The sequence below is a fragment of the Cherax quadricarinatus genome, chromosome 48 (assembly GCF_038502225.1).
Source record: "Cherax quadricarinatus isolate ZL_2023a chromosome 48, ASM3850222v1, whole genome shotgun sequence".
Classification (NCBI taxonomy): Eukaryota; Metazoa; Arthropoda; class Malacostraca; order Decapoda; family Parastacidae; genus Cherax; species Cherax quadricarinatus.
The window spans coordinates 15,271,959-15,287,858 of record NC_091339.1 but is presented as its reverse complement, the minus strand read 5'-3'; the positions used below and the strand labels follow the sequence as shown (position 1 = coordinate 15,287,858).

The 15,900-nt window shown below is 41.1% G+C and overlaps 1 protein-coding gene across 1 annotated transcript in view; it reads right to left on the bottom strand.

Moving 5' to 3' along the window:
* Positions 1–8,145: 8,145 nt before the first annotated feature.
* Positions 8,146–15,900, bottom strand: part of ODA-Dnal1 (Outer dynein arm dynein axonemal light chain 1) — a 36,687-nt gene continuing 28,932 nt past the window's right edge. The window contains exon 9 of the mRNA XM_070094798.1: positions 8,146–8,530. Coding sequence (XP_069950899.1) covers positions 8,337–8,530 — 194 coding nt within the window. The 3' untranslated portion in view covers positions 8,146–8,336. The remainder of the gene's footprint in view (positions 8,531–15,900) is intronic.

Here is a 15,900-nt window from a genome sequence, read left to right as displayed (position 1 = left end):
ATCCATAAATGCAATAAAAACTTCTCTACCTTTATCTAAATACTGTTCACATATATGCTTCAATGTAAACACTTGATCTACACATCCCCTACCCACTCTGAAACCTCCTTGCTCATCCGCAATCCTACATTCTCTCTTACCTCTAATTCTTTCAATTATAACCCTACCGTACACTTTTCCTTGTATACTCAGTAAACCTATTCCTCTATAATTTTTACAATCTCTTTTGTCCCCTTTCCCTTTATATAAAGGGACTATACATGCTCTCCGCCAATCCCTAGGTACCTTTCCCTCTTTCATACATTTATGAAACAAAAGTACCAACCACTCCAACACTATATCCCCCCCTGCTTTTAACATTTCTGTCATGATCCCATCAGTTCCAGCTGCTTTACCCCCTTTCATTCTACGTAATGCCTCACGTACCTCCCCCACACTTACATTCTGCTCTTCTTCACTCCTAAAAGATGGTATACCTCCCTGGCCAGTGCATGAAATTACCGCCTCTCTTTCTTCCTTAACATTTAAAAGTTCCTCAAAATATTCTCGCCATCTACCTAATACCTCCATCTCCCCATCTACTAACTCCCCTGCTCTGTTTTTAACTGACAAATCCATACTTTCCCTAAGCTTTCTTAACTTGTTTAACTCACTCCAAATTTTTTTCTTATTTTCATTAAAATTTCTTGACAGTGCCTCTCCCACTCTATCATCTGCTCTCCTTTTGCACTCTCTCACGACTCTCTTCACCTTTCTTTTACTCTCCATATACTCTGCTCTTCTTATAACACTTCTGCTTTGTAAAAACCTCTCATGGAGATATCGCGGGTTGAAGGTAGACACACTTGTTGGATGGTAACATATATTGTCAGACTGAGATGATGAGGAATGGAGCCCAGTGCCTTGCCGTGTACTAGTCTGGATGGTCTGCCGCCGAGTGAGAGGGAGGCAGAGGTACGAGCCTACACATGCGCATCCCGTGACGTCACACAAAGTCACAGGCCTACAAGGGATCTCCTGTCTAAAGCACATGGATGATACTAATATGCTATGCTATATAACACAGGGATCAGCAACTATGCTGACAGCTCGGTCATGTTACGTATGTCGTCTCGACATACACTACTATCTATAGGCTGAACAGGCAGGCGGTTCTGGGCTGATTCTATACAATAACAAATTCATATATAACTTAGAACTAATGGATGGTATCATAATGGATGTTACAACATGAGTTTTACGTAATGGGTGTTAACGTAATGAGTTTTAAAGTAATGAGTTTTAACGTAATGAGTTTTAACGTATGCATTACAAACTATAAGAGCAAATCATTGTACAATATGGATGGAATTGATCGATCGATCTGTATTCAAGCACTCTACGGATTCCGACAAAGAATAAATATATATATATACAAGGTGAAATTAACAGCAAAGGCATCTGGTGCACTCAGACTATTACTGTCAAATTCTCAGAATACGGAGGGAACGTGAATATGAATTTTTTTTTTTTTTTTGAAAAACTAAACAGTTAATAACAAACAGTTGACAATTTACTTCATCTCGGACATCTAGTTATACAGACTATATACATTTAAACCCAATTCTGTGAGGGTGAGGTTTACATATGCAGAATGGTTATCATCTCTGGGAGGATCGAATTCCTCTGCAATGGCTAACACATGCCTTGACTGAGGGAGATCTAAACGAGTATCTACAAAAAATGCAGCTACATGGACAATCTGAACGAGTATCTACAAAAGATACAGCTACATGGACAATCTGAACGAGTATCTACAAAAGATACAGCTACAATCACTAGTGACTGTGGAATTACTAATTCTTCTGCTAGGAGTACTCAACTCGACTATTCGATACAGTAATTCTTGGCTCATTACAAAGTCACTAATGGGTGCTGGTGGCTTCACAGTAAGAATAAGATCTTCCTGGAGCAGGAATTGAATCACACCAGACCACATGGGATCTGTTCTTTGGGCATTTTTGACATCCTCGACAGTAAATGGAGGATCTGCAGTAACTACACTAACGTGTTGCGATAAAGCATCTGCGACTACATTCGACTTGCCAGGTAAATGTTCAAAAGTGGGATTGAACTCTTGGATAGTCAAGGTCCATCTGGCTAACCTTCCAGTAGGCTGTTTGTTCTGGAATAAAGGTATCAGTTCTTTCTTACTGGAGGAATGAACAAACTCGGTGGAGTGGATGACTCCCCCTGGTCTATCGTAGGGGTTCTTAAATGGAGATATCGAGGGTTGAAGGTAGACACACTTGTTGGATGGTTACATATATTGTCGGACTGAGATGAGGAGGAATGGAGCCCAGTGCCTTGCCGTGTACTAGTCTGGATGGTCTGCCGCCGAGTGAGAGGGAGGCAGAGGTACGAGCCTACACATGCGCATCCCGTGACGTCACACAAAGTCACAGGCCTACAAGGGATCTCCTCTCTAAAGCACATGGATACTAATATGCTATGCTATATAACACAGGGATCAGCAACTATTCTGACATATATACATATATATATATATATATATATATATATATATATATATATATATATATATATATATATATATATATATATATATATATATATATATATATATATATATATATATATATAATATATATATATGTATATATATATATTATATATATATATTATATATATATATTATATATATATATATATATATATATATATATATATATATATATATATATATATATATATATATATATATATATATATATATATATATATATATACATATATATATATATATATATATATATATATATATATATATATATATATATATATATATATATATATATATATATATATATATATATATATTGGTATAAACCTTGGTAATAAATACCGACAAGTTGGTTTAGAAAGACACGTAAGCAAACACTGTGACATATTTATTAGAAAACGTTTCGGTCCTGGGACCTTGATCACTTCTAACATACAGAGGTAGAAAGACATTATATATATAGGCGGAGAGTGAGGTGTGAGTGACGCATGGTGACCTGAAGAATGTCATGTTGGGATGAGGACAGGTAGACGATGAAATCATGTGACTCCTGTGTTGTTGGGTTGGTGGTGCTTAAGTATCATGTATGCTAATGTTTTTGAAATTTTATGGTTTCCAGTGTTACGTTCTATAGTGTCGGTGACGGCGATTAGTGAGGCTTCTAGGCACCGTCGGCGTCTGAGGTCTGGTTCGGTGAGAACGAGTTGTGCCTCATTCCAGTTCATCAAATGCCCCGTGGAGTCTCTGTGGAGGACACAGGCGTACCTTACATCGTCTCTGTTAGAGGCATTTCGATGCTCATTCAGGTGGACTGCAAGATCTCTGCCTGTCTCGCCTACATATTTCTTGGGACAGAATCCACAGGGGATAGTGTAGACGCCTGCTGTAGAAGTTAGAGGTGTGGGGCTGCGTTTCGTAGTGAGGTCTTTGATAGATGATGTGTTTATGGTGGAAACGTTGATGTTACTCATAGCAAGTGCCCGGCGAGTATTCGTGGCAACATCACCACATGGGAGCACTATGAACTGCTTAGGGGGCTGTTCCATGGGCGGTTTGTTGAGGATAGTTTGTGCCTTGAGTCTGCAATCTTGGATGAAGAAAGATGGGAACTGAAGACGTGTAAAGGCTTGTGTTATGTAAATACATTCTTCTTCAAGAAAACAAGGGCTGGAGATGCGAAGAGCTCTCAAGAAGAAGCCAATGAGGACTCCTCTTTTAGTGCGGGTGTCTTGGTGTGAATAAAAGTGTATAAGATCGCCCTTGTTGGTAGGTTTTCTATACACTTTGAAGATATGTTTGTCACTGTCGGGAGATCTGCACAGGAGAACGTCGAAGAAAAGAAGTTTGCTATCGTTTTCGAGTTCAAGTGTAAACTTTATTGATGGTTCGGCTGCATTGATCTTGTTGAGAAGGGCCTGGATATTGAGACGTCTCGGATAGAAAACTAATATATCATCAACGTATCTTAGCCAGGTAACGGTGTTGGGAATGATGGTGCTGAATTTCTGTCTCTAGGTTTTTCATGAAGAGGTTGGCAAGCACAGCACTGAGCGGGCTGCCCATTGCCATCCCAAAGCACTGTTTGTAACAGTTGTCCTGATACTTGAAGAAGTTAAAATTAACACAAAGATCCACTAGACTGATGAAATCTAGAAGAGGTAAAGGAGGTCGTGGTTTTCAGTGAGCCTCTGTCGCAGAATGTTGACTGCAGCGTCAGTAGGAACGTTGGTAAAGAGGGCTGTGACATCGAAGGAAGCCATGCTTTTGTTTTTAACATTCAGGTTGGAAATTCGGGAGAGAAGGTCACTGAGTGTTTGAGGTGGGCTTGATTGGTGGTGCCCAGAAAAGCTGAAAGGTATTTGGCAAGGTGGCCGGCTAGTCTGTGTGGTGCACTCCCTATGCCCGAAGTGATAGGCCGTAGAGGGATGCCAGGCTTGTGTGTCTTAGGAAGGTCATACAGGCGTGCTGGTTTCGGTTGACCTGGTAAAAGTTTAAGTAGCTTTTTGCTTTGTTCTGATTTTCGTAAGATGCTACGAGCCTTTTGAAGAAAAGTCTGGGTACTTTGAAGTAGCACTGATTCTGATACAGGCTGGCATGTGTTGGCATCATTGAGAAGATATAAAACTTTATTGTTGTAGTCGACAGTGTCGAGTAACACCACACCACCTCCTTTGTCAGCGGTTGTAATGATGATATCATCGTTGTTAGCCAAGTCCCTGAGTGCTTGGATGTATCTTCTGGGAATGACCGGTCTTGAAGGCTCAGTAGCTGCAGCAGTGATAATTCCTTTAGCAAAGCCTTTTTGAAACTCAGAGCCTCCAAAGGGTTGGTTCTTGGTTACCATATCCACCAGATGATGTTTCTTGTTGATGCCGGTAATAAACTTGAGCCCCAGGCTGAGGGCTTCTGTCTCGGTGACGGTTAGTGCATAGGAAGATAAGTTATTTATGATTTCTGGTCGTCCCATTTCGCTCCATTTGCTGTGGGAGCACAGGTCTTGTAGTTTTCGTGATAGCTTCAATTTCTGTTGGATGTTGGCAGTGGTAATTTGGCTGAGTATATATTCTGCCGTTCTTCTGTCAGGAGTAGGAAGTGAAGCACGAATCTGAGCGGCACGTAATGAGGCCTCCTTCTGAGCATGTCGCAGTTCATCGGAGCTTTCTCTAAGGTAGGCGTAAACAGCAGGAGAGAAAGGGTGTCTAGATGTGGTCAGTTGTCGAGGAGTGGACCGTGGTACCACCATCTCAGCAAGACAATCTTCTAGGAAGTTGTGTCGGTTACGAAGACTATTAGCTTTGAGTAGGAGAGAAAGGTATTCTCTGTATGCTATGTCCATAGTGTGTTGCAGTGTCAGACAAGATGGTATAAACCTTGGTTTATACCATCATACATGATACTTAGCATACATGATACTTAAGCACCACCAACCCAACAACACAGGAGTCACATGATTTCATCGTCTACCTGTCCTCATCCCAACATGACATTCTTCAGGTCACCATGCGTCACTCACACCTCACTCACCGCCTATATATATATATATATATATATATATATATATATATATATATATATATATATATATATATATATATATATATATATATATATATATATATATATATATATATATATATATATATATATATATATATATATATATATAATGTCTTTCTACCTCTGTATGTTAGAAGTGATCAAGGTCCCAGGACCGAAACGTTTTCTAATAAATGTCATAGTGTTTGCTTACGTGTCTTTCTAAACCATATATATATATATATATATATATATATATATATATATATATATATATATATATATATATATATATATATATATATATATATATAAAATATAGGGGGGTACCACCTCTAGAACTGTCATGGGGACCCTAATCCTCAGAGAAAAGAATAAACTTGCTTCAGGGAAAACTCAAGGTTTTCCCTGAAGCTGTTTGAGAATTTTCTCCTACCACCCCCTATATTTCAAGTATGTTTTATTTAAAGACAAAAATACATTGGCCAAACATTCACGAAAATACAACAGAAAGCAAAACAACATAGGTAACTCAGAGCTACATCTCGAATACTTCGTACAGCTCCCCTGCAGTGGGCTGTGTGCCCAGAATGCTGCAGGCATTTCCTCTCTGGATCGCAACACTGAGTCTCTGAAAGAGAAAGCTGGTCGCCCTTTAGTCCTTGGTTTCTATGATGAGCTTTTCACCCAGCTCTTTGAGGAACTTTAGAGCACACTTGCCCCATGCTCCAAGGGTCTCCGACCCTATTGGAATGAAGTTATAGCAAGGGGGAAGGTCTTCATATTTTCGGATCTTCTGGGTCTCCCTGTGGCTGGTAGCTCCACCCCCTTCCACTACGGAGTATGGCAAGTAGGTGTCTGCCAATGTGGCAGCACAGGTGTAGTCCCAGGCAACCTGCTTTCCATCCTTCCAGGGTAGCATAGTGGCTCCATCAGGACGCTTTTGACTTCCATCAGACCTCTGTACTTGGGGTTCCCGTTGAGCTGGGCAACGGGCTGTGGCGAGGCTTCTCTTTATGATGTCATTGACCTCCTCATGTCTGGCATACTTCCCTTCTGCTGTGTGACATACAATACCATGAAGTCCGAATTGATCAGCTGTCGCCCTGCCGCAAATACATCTATGTTCAGTGAGGATGGGGGCGGCTAGGCGAAGAGCAACACCAATCCGAATGGCCTGTGGGTCGAGACGGGTGCCCAGGGAGGAATTGGGAATAGCTAACAGGAAATCTCCTGAGTGTGGTGCCTTCACTGCCAGGAGACGAGCTTTGTCCTTTCCTGAAGCATTGGAGAGCATTGTGTTGGCGATTTTTTCCAAGATCGGTTTGTCCCAGTGGGACTGTTTGTGCTGCTGTTTGGGAGGAACTGGTCTACTGGAGGAGTCTGTAAGGGTGTCCCACCGAATCTCTGCTTCAGTAAACATGGGGTCTTGAGCTCCTACCACGTCTCTCAAGCGTTCGGGTACTATCTTCTTGACTAATGCACCGGAAGCCAAACACGAAGACAGAAAAGCAGGTAAAGCAATATGCGTTGCTTTACGCACCCCTATACCTCCCAGTCGCACTGGGAGGGTTGCCTGATCCCATTGCTCATCCTCTAGTGACAGGTTCAGTGCCTTCTTAAAAGTTGATCTCAGGTGTGCGTCATATTCATCGAGTGTTGGGTTGTCAAAAGAGGGTGCACACCTCAAGAAGTAAGTGAGTCTTGGCATAGTAAGACACCTTGTGAGGAGATACAGAGCATCATGGGCATCAAGATTGCCTATTCTCTCCTCCATTCTCATCAGGTCATTCAATTTGTCCCTGTAGACAGTGTCGATGGCCTGGTGACCCAGCGGTGCCCCCAAGAGGGTACTGTTGGACGGAGTGGTAGTTGAGAGTTCCGGGAGGATTCTTCGCACAGCATTGATTATTTCCTGGTTCGCTGTGATGATTTCACACTTGGAGGGATTGAGGATGAGTCCCAAGTCTTCTCCCTGTGTTATCACCAGTTGTAGGTCCCCCACCAGGGATTCTTCAGTACCTGCCAGAGTGCCGTCATCCAGGTACCAGATATTGAGCTCACTGCGGAGGCTGGAAATTAGTTCTCTTACTGCCAAGCAGAAGAGAAGTGGAGCGAATGGGTCACCCTACTGAACACCCTCTGATGATTGAATTTCATGTTCTCCAAACAAAAGAATTGAGGGTTTGCTGTAGCCGGCTGAAATGAAGGGAAAAAGACTGGGGAACCGATCCCGAATATATATATATATATATATATATATATATATATATATATATATATATATATATATATATATATATATATATATATATATATATTGAATACGATTCCATTGTTCGACCACCGAGCATTGCATTAGTAGTCATTCATTTTGCTATATTAACTATGCATGAAAGTGATGCTGCAAAACAAAGGTGTTGAGAATTTATGTTTATAACTGTCTGTTGACAATTGAATCAAAGAAGTAAAGGTTCCTACATTACTCTCAGAGCCTCTGATTTTATGGTCAGTTGTGAAAAGGATGCTTAGCATTTCGACTGTCGTCCTACTGGTGATTCAGGAGACGGAGTTATACTAGACTAGGATTTGATAGGGAAGGGCATCCAGAGTCCTACTCGTACATTAGAATGTGAAGAGTATGACAAAGGAGTCCTACTGGACTAGAATGTGGAGGGTATGACAAAGGAGGGGTCCTAATGGGCAAGGAAGTGGAGGGGATGCCTATGGACTAAGGCTAGGAGGCCGGGGACGGGTCAGCGAGGGAGTCCTTCCTGCTCTGCTGCTGCTGCTGCTGCTGTTCCAAGATGAGTTCCTCGTCCACGTCCCTGATGATGGGGAGACCGTCGAGCTTCTTGAGCCAGGTGAGCTTCCGCTCCACCTCCGACCTCCAGGTGCCCTCCGCTGAATGCTTCTCCTCCAGAGGGTTACCTGAGGACACAGGTTCATCAGCTAGCAGATGGAGCGCCAAGCTTCCATCAGTTACTTATAGATATTAATCATCGGACAGCGAAAAAAACCTCCTTTCTTCATTACGCTCACACACACACACACACACATACACATACACATACACACACACACACACACATACACACACATCTCAGTAGTAGTAGTTACCAGTCTCAGTAGTAGTAACCAGTTACCAGTAACCGTCCGTTGACTCAACGACCAACCGTCTCTCCCTGAGTCACGGTCTTTCATATTGCGCTGAACTGACACTATTTCAAAAGACCCTCACACTGGGTACTGGGCAGCCGGCTAGTCAGTATTACGAGTGTAACCAAGGAGATAGGTATGGCTGGCAAGGGCTCTCTCCACATAACAGCAATTATACGTAATAACAGCCTACGTGAGTATTTCTTACCTAATCCACGTATCGAACTCCCACATGATAAATTTATCATGTGGGAGTTCGATACGTGGATTAGGTAAGAAATACTCACGTAGGCTGTTATTACGTATAATTGCTGTTATGTGGAGAGAGCCCTTGCCAGCCGTACCTATCTCCTTGGTTACACTCGTAATACTGACTAGCCGGCTGCCCAGTACCCAGTGTGAGGGTCTTTTGAAATAGTGTCAGTTCAGCGCAATATGAAAGACCGTGACTCAGGGAGAGACGGTTGGTCGTTGAGTCAACGGACGGTTACTGGTAACTGGTTACTACTACTGAGACTGGTAACTACTACTACTGAGAGCTCGGCGACGCTAACGTATGTCGTCCCGACATACAACTAATACAAACTAGAGATGGCAGGTATACGGCTTGGGCTGATTCTATACAATGTCAAAGTACACAACATTAACCATTATATATACATAATTAGAACATTGGAATGAAAGCTTACGTAACTGAAACTGTAATGCAATACAAGGTATACTATAGTACAACTTAAAACTCAACAAATGAACAACGAACTCAACGTTGAGATTACAAGTGATAAAAACAAAAATTTTGATCGATCGATCTGTATTCATGTGATCTACGGATTCTGAGGAAGGAATATATACAAAGAAAGAGTGTTTAACAGAAAGGCAGATTCGGTGCATGCAAATCTAGACTGTTAACTCTCAGAATGCGGAGAGAACATGAACACAAAAAAAAAATTCTTGAATACTGATAAGTTGATACTGTAATTATTCATCTATACAGGTTATTTACATTTAACCCCAACTCTGCTAGGGTAAGATTGGCATATGCAGAATGGGTGTCATCTCTGGGAGGATCAAACTCTGTAGCATTGGCTAACTCATTCTGTATTTGAGGCAAATCTGAATTGGAAGTTACAAATGATACTTGAGGATTTCTCAATACCTGTCGTGTACGTAGAGAATAACGACATTCAGGTTGATCGTCTGACTGAGTATCAGAGGAAGAGAGTACAGGATCAGGAGGATTGTCAGAGTCTGTCACATTAGTCTGGGTTGGAACATCATTATCATCACATACTAACTTCATATGATCCAAATGCGATTCTTTATACTGACCAGTACTAATCTCTCTAACCTTATACTTATTACCAGTGATATGTTCAACTACTCGATAAGGACCAACAAACTTTTGATCAAGCTTTGGCATTGCAGACATTTTGTTAAAGTTAATCAGCATAACTCTCGAACCTACTTTGATTTTGGATGGCTTTACTCGAGTATTTGCGACTCTTGTAAATTCAGCTGTTGATTTATGAAGTGTTTCACGGATTCTTCTAAAAACACTTTGAGCTAAGCTGGTACGAGTTGCTATGAAATCATCAGGGTTGTAATTTGGTTTCGGATTAGAATATAACAACTCATAAGGCAAACGTTTATCTACACCATACAATGCATAATGTGGAGTGTCACCTATAGAAACATTGTAAGCAGAATTTATAGCACACTGCACATCAGGTATAACTTCATCCCAAGTTTCACTATTGGGATTGATAGTGGCTCTCAAGACATCAAGTACTTTCTTATTGGTTCGTTCCGCTAACCCATTGCTGGCAGGATGATGAGGAACAATGGTGGATTTAGAGATCTTGTACAAGGTACACAAATTTTCAAGAATTTCATTACAGAATTCACCTCCATTATCTGTTACTAGGGACTTAGGGGTGGTATGCCTGCAGATAATGCGTTCTTTAAACGCTTTAGCTACTGTCTCGGCAGTCTTATCTGCAATAGGAACTAACTCGCAATATCTGGTGAAATGGTCTACCATAACACACAGATGTTTGTTGCCTTGGAGGGAACATTGGAAATTAGTTAACAAATCTAGCGCAACTCTTTCCCAAGGTTCGCTAGTAGTTGGATACACTTGGATTGGATTAGGACCATTAGCATTGCCTTTATGTTGCATGCAGACACTACATTTCCTAACATACTCAGAAATATCAGTTGCCATACGAGGCCAAAAGTATTTCAATCTGGCTTGTTTTACTGAACGATCCATACCAGGGTGTGCAACACCTGGTACATCGTGAACTAGCTGTAAGGCTACATTCACTAGTGACTGTGGAATTACTAACTGGTATACTCTTCTGCTAGGAGTACCCAGCTCGGCTGTTCGATACAGTAATTCTTGGTTCATGACAAAGTCACTGATGGGTGCTGGTGGCTTCACATTTAGAATAAGATCTTCCTGGAGCAGGAATCGAATCACACCAGACCACATGGGATCTGTTCGTTGAGCATTCTTTACATCTTCAGCACTAAATGGAGGGTCTGCAGTTACTATACTAACATGTCGCAATAAGGCATCTGCGACTACATTTGACTTGCCAGGTAAATGCTCAAAGGTGGGATTGAACTCTTGGATAGTCAAGGTCCATCTAGCTAACCTTCCAGTAGGTTGTTTGTTCTGGAATAAGGGTATCAGTGGAGCATGATCTGTCAAGACATGAACAGAGTACTGATAAATAATGTCTCGGAAGTGCTTTAAGGACCATACTATTGCTAAAGCTTCTTGCTCAGTTACTGTATAATTACGTTCAGCCTTCGTAAGGACTCGGCTAGCAAATGCAACTGCGTTGTACTTGCCATCGGTCTTCTGAGCTAGTACGGCACCTATGCCAATTGAACTAGCATCAGTTGTCAGACAGAAAGGCTTAGAAAAATCTGGAAATTTCAAAATTGGAGCAGATGTTAGCTTTTCTTTTAGAGTTTGGAATGCTCTTTCTTGACGGAAGGTCCAAACAAAAGGAGCATCTTTCTTAAGCAACTCAGTTAGAGGAGCAGCTATGGAAGAAAAATTGGCAATGAAAGATCTATAAAAACCTGCTAAGCCCACAAAGGATCTTACGGCATCAGCAGTTTTGGGAGTTGGAAAATTTAGTACTGCAGTTACTTTACTTTGGTCAGTCGTAACCCCTCTAGGAGTGACTACGTGACCAAGAAACTTAATTTCTGATCTGAAAAATTGACATTTTGACAGTTTGATCTTTAAATTGGCTTCTTCAAGCTTACCAAGTACTACATCAAGTCTTTTCAAGTGTGTATCCACGTCTTTAGACATGACGATTACGTCATCTAAATACACCATAAGTGCATTACCTATGAGACCTCTAAAGATATTAGTCATGAGCCTTGAGAACGTGATAGGGGAAGATCGTAATCCAAATGCCATACGGAGGAAGTGATAATGACCTGTAGGAGTGGAGAATGCAGTTAGCTCTTGACTGTCCTCGTGAAGAGGGACTTGCCAAAACCCTTGTAACAAATCTAGGGTTGAAAAGACTTTGTTATCTCCGATATTACGTAAAAGATCACCCAGTACAGGGAGTGGAAAGCGAACTGGAATGGTTTTCGCGTTTAACTTCCTAAAGTCAATTACTGGACGCCAAGTACCATCCTTCTTAGGTACTAGTATCAAGGGTGCATTCCAAGGGGAATTGCTAGGTGCAATAACTCCATCGTCAAGCATTTGATTGATCAATTCTTCTGCGACAGCAACTTGTGAATGAGGCATTCTGTACGCAGGTATATAGATAGGTCTAGTACCAGGTTCAAGTGGAATACGATGGGACAATAAGTTCGTTATACCCATCTTCTCACCTGGTAAAGCAATGGCTTTACGACGTTTGTTCAACAGAGTCAACAAACGCTTGACTTCATCTGGGAAGTCAGTGGGAGCTAAGTCTTTCTCCTCTACTGGTGGAACAGATTGATCCAGTGAAGTGGATGAGGTCTCCCCGGCAGAAATAGCACCGACCCACTGGTCAGGTGACAACTCCTCCTCTATCTGAACAGGGTAAGGATAGTGAACAAGGTCAACAAGATTGGTATTTGCTCTAAGGCGAACACTGTGACCAGAAGTGTTGGCCAGGTAGAAATGGATCTTACTATCTCTTACAACATGTAAGGATGGTTCAACAAATAGACCTTTTACTTTGCAGGAATCACTGTCAACTAGGACGTTATCACCATCTGGAACACTAGGAACAACTACAGACACTCTAGTGAGAGCACTAGCCGCAACAGAAACGTCTTTCTGCAGACGGCATGTGACATCAACAAGAGATGGCATTACTAGTTGCAAGTAATTGTTTTCCGACAAGGCGTCCCCTGTGGAGAAACTACTACTCGAACTAGCAGGCATTGCAGGGATAGGTTGAGCACTCAAGGCAATCTGAGCGTCCTCGGACACTTGAGGCATCGGACTATCCTGCAAATCTGAAGGTATAGGTGGAACACTGATGGGAGTGACAGAATTACCAGTGCCTGACCGCTTGGGTACGCTACTGGAGAATGCATTAGCTTGTAAGGACTTAATCCGTACATCATACTCTGCAGCAGTATAACAGATTTCTGATCCAAGCTGGTAACCCCAGAATGGAACGATCAAGTCGTCAATTTGTGCATGCCATCGATAAGGGTCGAGCACAATGCGTAAGTCTCGCATGGAAGCAAATCCCAGTAGAAGGTCACCAGGGAAAGTAATCTGGTCGACAACAAGGAAGGAAGCAGTGAAGTCTCTACCTTGGATAGAAAAGGTTAGGGAAGTCCGACCTCGGACACGCAGGTGAGAACCAGATACTCCACTAAGGGAGGACACGGGAGTCGGTTCTACGAGAAGGACATGTCGTAACTTCTTATCCTTAAACAAACTAGACCTAATAATATTGACTTGCGCACCAGAGTCCATGAACAATTGAACGGGCGCATTATAAACAGATGCTTGCACTATAGGGCCTATTGTTGCATTGGAAGTTATGTGTAAACAAAAAGGTGGATTGTCATCAGAAAAGACTTGTTCTACTCCATCCCCAAAATCATCTATGTCAGAGACATGTGAAGCAACATCATCAGCAGGGTTGTCATTCTCGAGACTGCTTAAGGCTTCAAAGGAATTGTGAACGGGGATGGTGTACTCATTATCACCTACTGTCACCATGGGACGGTTTGACTGGGGCGCTCGAATTCCCCCGACTGGGAAGAACGAGCCTGGTTCTGGTTATTTTGAGAATTGAAATAATGAGCCTGGTTCTGGTTATTTTGAGAACCACGAGATCTGTTTCCTCTACGGGTTCTGCGGTTGGAACGACCACGGAAAGACCTAGAGTACTGAAGGTTATAGAGAGCATTACACTCAGATGTGTCATGTCCATGTATTCTATGATAAGTACAGTAAGGAAGATCTGAGTACTCATCATCAGTACGACGTCTCTGAGGGTAACTATCAGGACAATTAATTGCAATATGTCCACGGAAACCACAGTTGTAACAATTCCGCCGACTATGGTTACTGAATGTACTATGAATACTACGAGGTGTATAACGACTCTGTACACTGGTTCTTGATGATCTCTGAGATGGTTGACGACCACGATTTGTCTCTGTGGCGCAAACAAGAGGTGGTGCAGACTGAGGCATATGTGTGACATTACTTTTAATACACGGGAAAGTACCCTGGGGGCACAAGGAACGTACATGATTTAAGGCTGTAAGTGGTTCCATCGTTACAGTTGGAGGATGATCCTCATAAGCACACACAGAAGCAGGCGGCATTAGTTCTTTAATCGCTCCAAAAGCTGCTATTTTAGCAATTGATTCTGTAAATGGTTTAGCCTCTTCAGGGAGAAAAGATGATGATTGGACAGCATTGATAAATGATGATAAAAGTTTGTCTAATCTAACAGCAAATGCACTCAACGATTCAGTACTCATGGGTGTAGCATTCACTAGTTCCCTAAGAACGACATATGGATCAGCTGTTTTTACTGGGACAAGGAAAGAACGAATCAGTTCCTCATATTGTGACCACTTAGTAAGATTCCTGAAGTCTCGCATATCAAGGAGATCAACAACGTGAACAGCAGCAGGAGATCGATAAAGAGCTTCTTTAGCAAGCCTGATAAGGCTTTCCTCTGAAGGAGGACCTTCACCTAGAGCACTAGCACGAGAACGAATGGCTGCAAACCATGCTTCAAGACTATGTACATGGCCATTGAATAAAGGTAACGCATCAAGGGAATCACGAGTATAACTATAATATCTCGGTGTCTGTCAGTCGGTAAGGAACTGTGAGGACTGATGACAGGACCAGCAGTAGCCTGAGAGGTCTGAGTGTCGACATTCACTAAAGTATCACTTGACGGTATGTGAGACATAATGGCAAGGTAGCACGAGAACAAATAAGGCAAAAATAATGAACAATAAAATGATATAAAATTCTAGAATTGAAATGAAAAGATATACAACTAATTTTGCAGAAATAATAAAAATTAATGTCTAAGATACACTGCAAGAGGAAGGAAAACTCAATTTAAAGGACTATTGACCAAGAAAAAAAAATTTACATTGAAATATACAAGTAAAAATATTACTGGAGACTGAATTAAATTCAAAATGAGCTGTCTTTACTCTTGCTAATAAAAAAATTAATTAATTAAATTTTAAATCAATGTAAAAAGTATAAAATAAAATTACTAAATTGTTAACTGGGAAATTTAAGTATTTTCTAAGAATGCATAGACAAAATTAAAATATAATTCATAAAAATATCAATAGAAGGAAATAATTCACTGCTGAACAAGTGCAACAAAATAAAGTGTAGAAATAATCACTGCAGTAATAAAGTGTCACTGGGAAAACTCAGGTTAAATGATAAATTAAAATTATGAAGATAAAAAAAAAAATAAACTGATTGAACACTTTAACTCTTAATTGTAAATTAGACAAAACAATTTACTCAAGCAGAGTAAAGAAAACACTTTACGTTAAAAGTAATTGAAATTGCATCAAGAGTGAATTTGTTCAAAGAAATATAAAAATATTAATAAAATAAAACACAGGAACAAAACAGGTAATATAACACTTACAGT